At 35.7% G+C, this 6,965-nt stretch overlaps 1 protein-coding gene across 1 annotated transcript; it reads right to left on the reverse strand.

Moving 5' to 3' along the window:
- Positions 1-3,061: 3,061 nt before the first annotated feature.
- On the reverse strand, positions 3,062-6,965 carry LOC123527184 (G-protein coupled receptor 157-like). Its single transcript, XM_045306502.2, has 4 exons — positions 6,621-6,965; positions 5,851-6,063; positions 4,752-4,975; positions 3,062-4,454 (listed from the first exon to the last, which is right to left on the reverse strand). Exons 1-4 carry the CDS (start codon positions 6,802-6,804, stop codon positions 3,906-3,908), a joined length of 1,170 nt encoding a protein of 389 aa, XP_045162437.2. The 5' UTR covers positions 6,805-6,965; the 3' UTR covers positions 3,062-3,905.

The following is a 6,965-nucleotide window of genomic DNA, read 5'->3' on the forward strand; positions in this document are numbered from 1 at the left end:
ACATGTCTCCCATTTTGTTAAGGACATAGCATTAACTTTCATAACTCTTACTTGAACTTTGGCCAGGTTATGCCCCACCGTTTAAACTTAGAAAAAGCTGGTTAAAGTTTTGAATGCAAGTTACTATCTCGGAAACTAATGCAGACATTGGATTGAATTTACTATACATGTCTCCAGTGTTGTAAAGGAAAGTCAAAGCATAAATTCCCATAACTTTTATTTTTGACAAGTTATGCTCTCTTTCTTGTGCATAGATATTGTTAGGTTTGCATGCAAGTTGCTATCTCCAGAACTATAATGGGGGTATTGGGTTGAAATTTCTCACATGTCTTCAGGGTTGTCAAGCAAGGTAAAAGCATCAAGTCCCATAGCATTTGCTTTAATTTGGGCAAAGTAATTATGTCCCCTTTTTGTAATCAAGTTGCTCTTGCCAAAGCTAAGGGCGGTACTGGGTTGAAAATCTTATATCTTTTGGCACACCTCTGTAGGTACTGCTGAATAGGGCAGAGATTGAGAAATCTGCTTCTTACAGCAACATCCATGCCAAGCAGATTGTGAGGTTCTCGATCTGATTCTTAAAGCTTATATGTTTTCTTTCTAGGTTCACAAGGGACATCTTTGAGACAAACATCTAGGCTTAAGAACACATAATGGGTGACAAAAGAAGCCTTACATTGATGTTGAAGACAACCTTCTTTTCACAGACACATATGACACTGTTGTCTAGTTATTTTAGTAGTTGATGCATTGTACTGCCAGTCCAAAGGTCACGGGTTTGATCCGGTTAGAAGAAAGTCCTTCCATCGCCTTTTGCAGTCTACCTCAGTTCGTGCGAATGTAGAGTTGACAGTTCCTTATAAAAGTGCACTTAGGTTGCTAAGTTTCAGAGGAGAGTGAACATTTGTTACCATTAGTAAGTGTCAGTCATATATGGCAATAAGACTGTTGGAAATGGTGTTGAACCCAACTGAACAAATCAAGAACTCGTACTTGATTTCTTAAAAGTCAAACTAGCATTTAGCACATTTCATGGCTGTACTACGTACAAAATTTGAAAAAGCATACTATTTGTTATGTGCTATTTGTGAGCATGATCAACATCCCTGGCAAAAGGTTGCTGATTCGATTACCTGTCAAGATATACAAAAGGAGTTGAAAATGGAAATTGTATCAGCAACTGTTCCTAGCATTCAGCTAAAATTTGGAAAGTGGATTCTCTCCCCGTGATCTACGTGGCAATGATTACCGTCCAGAGTGATTATTATGCCAAGTGTCCTAAACATGAGTCTTGGCAAACAGTGCAGACTAAGTTGAACACCGCAAAACAGATCATGTGATCAGGGTCTGCACTGTTTCCTTAAATAAATTTTAGTGACAACAATGAAAGAAAAAAAAAGAAATGATTATACCAAACACCCGTTTAATTTGAAATGGTTCGTGGTAGTAGAGTCATGTTTAGACATAAAAGGCAGGGTTCTCCCCAGGCCAATTAAGCATAGCGCATCCGCTATCCTTTAATGACAGAACCATACAATCCGCTACTCTTTGATCTCCCCGCTACTCCTTTAACACAGACCGCTACCCTTAAAAGTTTATCAATAATGTAATACACACAACTGATAAAGCGTATATAAAATTAGCCCGAAGCTACAGCTGACAGGTGGTTTTCAGGAAAAATCAATACTGTGTCACTAAGCACCCACAGAAGTGAGAAAATGACGTAATAATTGTACATTGATTGGATTATGGACACAACTGTCGGCGTCTTGTTTGAAACTTCTTTGAACAATTTCTTGTGAATTGATTAAGGAGTTTTAGTGAATATATGATGAAAACAATTGGGAATGTCGGTGTTTAACTTTGTCATTTCAAAATGTCAATCTCAGGAAAGGATTATTAAAGATGTCCTTGAACATGCAGCAAATTCAGGTGAGTAAATGATTAAAGTATTTAAATAGTACAGATCTAGTCAAAGCAGCAATTTTGTTTTTGAGTAAATAATTAAGTAATCAAGATTTAAAATGAAGCAGATAATAAGATTAGCAGTCATTAATATTTGGAATTTACACATATATACTGGACTTACTGTTAAATTTTACCTGATCTGTGATTAATTTCTAAGTAACAAAATTCTTGGAATATGTTTGTGATAGCCAACTGTGAGTCCCTGCAGCAGAAGGAAGCCCATGAAATCATAGTCTGAGTTCATATGTAAAGATTTGGTAGAGTCATATCCACAGCTTGTAACCATTGCTACAGTTAGGCTTCTGGTTCCTGCATCCACTGCAGGTGCTACACAACACTTTAATTTTTAAAAAAATACAGTATCAAAAAAAAATGAATGGTATAATTCAGTCGGAGATAAGATTAATTCTTGTGTTAGCTCTACAACAAAATGTTTCTTGTTTTGCTGTTGATGTTTGTTTCATTCGATTACTAGTAATGCCACTGTCCTTTTCTACTTTCAGACTGTGAAAGAGGGTTTTCTTCACTGAAGAGAATAAAAACAACACATTGGTCAAGACTCACAGATCAACACAACACTGAACTGTCTCTTAATAATTGCCATTCAAGGACCTAAGTTGGAAGACTTTCAATTTGAACATTCAGTAGAGTTGTGGCATAAGGAGAAGCCAAGAAGATGTGTGATATTAACTTTAGTGCTTTACAAATAACTGTGAACTGTGACAGTGAGATGAAAGTGATGTGATGAAAGTTATTTATTATATAATGTATGTGATTACTATACACAGTAGTAATCTGATCAGCATAAGGACAAATTTGTGGGTAATAAAAAATCATATGAACTGCAGAAGTACATGATTGTATAAGTTAACAAAAACAAAGTTTGATTATAACAAATTTGTAGATAGTATAACTGCTTATAATAAAAAGTGATAAAGATACAAATGTTTCACTTAAAAGTATTTGTGGTTGAACTTGCTAAAAAGTCAACCCTCTTAAGCCCATCACAAACACACCAGTTTGGCTACCGCGTGCTTCCAGCTATCCCTTATTTTTTTTCTGGGGAAACCCTGAAAAGATTAATTTAAGTCGTAGCTCTTGCTTCTGAAATGAATTCAAGTATGAATTAACATAAAATAGAAATTTCTAGTCTATTAAACATTATAGGCTTAACATCTTTTTTCCAAAAGTTACTTGATCCCAGATTCTGAAAGGTCGATTGATAATAATCCAGGCTGATTTTTCACTTTGACAGAAGTCGTACCAGCTCATCTCTAACAACGACACCAGATTGTCTGTCCTCATTATGGTCATAAAACATATCTATATAAGGCTAAGGCTCTTCACAAAAATCACTTATTTCATTTTCATTGAAAATTCAAACATTATTTAAAATATACGCAGCGACAATGCAATGAACTAAAAGCACTATACCGCATACATAAAACATATATACATGTAGACCAGCTGGAAAGTCGCCATATGACCTAATTGTGTCCAACACAATAATAATAATAATAATAAATAACTATATCTGAACTCATCATTCAACCAAATTACGTGTTACAGTATGTTAGAGTGCGCAAACATCCCATTACAGTGTATACGGTATGCGCATTTTACCTAAAAACATCAGTTAATGCATTGTTATCTATATATAAAGCCAAGAAGTTTAAAATATCAAACGAAAATCACTTTCTTTCCTATCAGATAAAAGAAGACCTATAGAAAGAAAATCAACCAGTCATACACACAAATAAACTCGGGGATTGTTCAAAGTTTTGAACATTAATAAACATACATAGCTTATTCATAGACGTTAAACAGCGAATCAGTCTATCAAAATAACTGTTACTAATGCCCCTTTTAATTCAATAAAACAAATATATAGGCACAAAGTAATCAATGATTTTATGAAGTTAATTGATCAGGTTTATCAATCAATCGGCCACGATTTTGTTCGCATCTGAGCCTTCAGTTGATTGCACGGATACGTTTTTCGGACTACCATCGCATGTCTCCTGGACTCGTTGAGTGGATCTGTCTTGCTGGCTTGTGGCAAAACTGGAGTAATTTCCAGATGGTTCTGGAAAGTGTCCTTCACTGTCCGTCTCTTCATGTTCATTTATATGTACATCGTAGTTATGACTCCCTGTAATTAATCGCTCCCTCTCCCTTTGTGAGGCTGGATTGTGGGGTGTGCCACAACAAAATTTAAATAAAGAAGACCTGACAGTTCCGTCAAGAAAACAAAACAGTATACAGTTACAAAATGCCTGACCCGGATCGCCCACAGCTTGCATGTACATGAATATCTTGGATATAGCTTTACATATGTCTCTGTCTTTACAAGCAAGGTACATAATGGCTCGTAATGACCCCCAAAGCCGTAGGACATAGAGAACAAACCAAACATAAAGATAGTTCTGATCATCCTGTCTTAGACTTTGATGTATGTCCGTAAACGTGCGTCGACTGTAACGCAAGTACTGAAAAATGTACAAGAAAATAACAATGAATCACTGGAAATAGCAAGAGCATTTTTAAATAACATTTATCAATGAGGTCACTTTATGTTATTGCGAGCAAACCATAAAGTAGGCAGACTACACTATGTGTATTTATTTTATCTAACAATATAATTGCCTCCAACTGAAAGGTTATTTTTAACAATTCTAATGACGAAGTCGTAGAGGGTGTATGTTTCCGCCGAAGCTTGACCTTTGAACATAACTATATTTCAATGAGATTATTGCGTATGCTTACAAAATTAGAAATCTTCTTACGAGATAAAATTTCAAAAGAACGTAGAGAGATGTAGTTATCAGATAGCATAAGAATTCCCATCCCTTTCCTGACAGAAACATCCACATAGTATATCGGTTGTGTTGAAGCTTCAACCAACACCACGGTCCTGTGCCTACAGTTGCGTTGCTTGGGTCCGTTATATTCTTAAAATTTTCATTTCTGCCAAGAACTTTATCTTCACCAGCTACTACAACTATTATTCCTACAAAATAACACAATTCTCGAGTCCAGTTGAAAAACTATAGGGTATCCTTGGTAGCTGCCACGCTAATATAAATTACCTCCACATATGAAGTAACCAGTACTGGCCCATTACTTTTGCCCAGCCCATTCCTGCTCATTCTACACGACTGTCATAAGCCGAGAAACAGTCAAATCAATCCAGTTAGTCGAGTTCCACTCTTTTATGAGACATGGTATTAGCATTAGTGGAAGTTCCTTAGTCTGTGAGCTGAGCAAAATGATTTGGAGAGATCAGTGAGGATTTCTCATTTACAAACCAGTTGGATTTGTGTCCTTGTGTATAGTTTATCCCTGTTCAATTATGTCATACGCATATAATAAACAATATTATACATACTTTGCACTAAAAAGACAATGAATTTAATGTCTAGACATGTAACTGAATTAACGTAGCAGTATGCAATAATCTTGTTGTATTTAGTTAGGTTGTACAGTAAAACCATACAGAAAAGAGACTGACTGTATAAATTAGCGGCTGAAGTTCCGACAACACATCAATTTAGGAAGGGCCTTCTATAGCTACATTGCTGTATTGTTTGGGGGTCAAAAAGTAGTTCAATAAAGTGTGGTTGGCCTTTAATGTCATCATACGGTATAAAATACATTTGTAAGTTTTGCTGCAAAATCAAAAGCTATATGTGATTGAACAAATGACGCATGATCCCGACTGAGTCACCCAAAATCCGTCTGGTAAGTTATCATATAGATAATTTTCAAACTGTTCCTTATCCATTTGTCATACATGAATGAAAATACACAAATACTTATAAAAATAGATACTATCGAGTTCCATTTAATCAGCTGTCTGATTAAAAAAAACATGTTAACACTCACCTGGAATACACCAGCTTATAATGTTAGCCCAAAGTAGGAATTTCCACGATGAAGTTGTGTTTTGTTTGTACACCACGGTGGCAAATATGTGGATTGCTATGGCGGCCGTTAGATAAAAGGAAACAAGACTTGAATATGTTGTTATCACACTCTGGGTGGTGCATACCATATCGGTTGTGTCCTCAAAATATGCCAAAGCAGATATAAGATATCCTGGAAATATGAAAATTTTGGTTAAGTCTTGTAAATGGAGGTAGTGTAAATGGAGGTAGTGGAGCTAAAAATACAAACTTCAAATTGGCACGATTTTAGATATAAATGTAGCTAACTACATTAAGGTCTGCAGTCTGAAAAAATAAATGAAATATCAATTTCAGAAAAAACATTGTTGGGTTGAAAAAATCATCCTTGCAGTTGTGTTCATAAGTATTTTTCACTGTTTTAATTGCAGATGGGAATATGAGCCTTGAGGTCACAGTTTTAGCGATGAAGATCTTCGAGGCTCTGCAGAGGTACCGCAAAACAGTTTATGTTTCTACATAAATATCGTTTGTCAAACGTTATTTACAGCACATTGGGATGCAATATGGGTTTTGCAGGCGTAAAGTAAAATTCTTAGAAATGCCAGGCCGGTGTGAAAGAAAAAATCCAAAAGCATTTAGTAAACTGGTGTATTCCTTTCTCAAAGAGACAAAAAGTCAACTTTGGAATAAATTTGATTACTATAATACATTCAGGAAAAAAGAAAAGCTAGCAAGAAAGACATATACCAAGGGCTGTCAAGAAGTCCGCAACAGTTAGGCACGTGACAAGCTTCCTGGATGAGTTCCGTATATCCGGTATGAATATATATGATCCAAAGATTGCAAAAGAACCAATTATCGACAAGATACAGCTGAAAGTTGACATCCAAACAGCTGCTTTATACTTAGAGTCGTACGCAGTGTGAGTCATGTTTTTCGTTTACCCCGCTGTTTTATTTTATCCACTCTTTGTCAAAATAAACTTGTATTATCCTTACGTTATCGATAAAACAACACGTGACAACGATACCTAAAACTTCCTGTTTCTTTTTACAAGAATCAGGTTTCAAATACACGTGTTTATGATAGCGG

Source organism: Mercenaria mercenaria, chromosome 14, assembly GCF_021730395.1.
Source record: "Mercenaria mercenaria strain notata chromosome 14, MADL_Memer_1, whole genome shotgun sequence".
Classification (NCBI taxonomy): Eukaryota; Metazoa; Mollusca; class Bivalvia; order Venerida; family Veneridae; genus Mercenaria; species Mercenaria mercenaria.

Excerpts from the sequence above, each read along its gene's own strand:
- LOC123527184 (XM_045306502.2), bottom strand. The coding sequence starts at position 6,804 with ATGACTCACACTGCGTACGACTCTAAGTATAAAGCAGCTGTTTGGATG. Across the intron at positions 6,064-6,620 it reads GGACTTCTTGACAGCCCTTG|GATATCTTATATCTGCTTTG; the intron begins GTATATGTCTTT and ends TCATATTTCCAG. Across the intron at positions 4,455-4,751 it reads TTCTTTTGAAATTTTATCTC|TACTTGCGTTACAGTCGACG; the intron begins GTAAGAAGATTT and ends TACATTTTTCAG.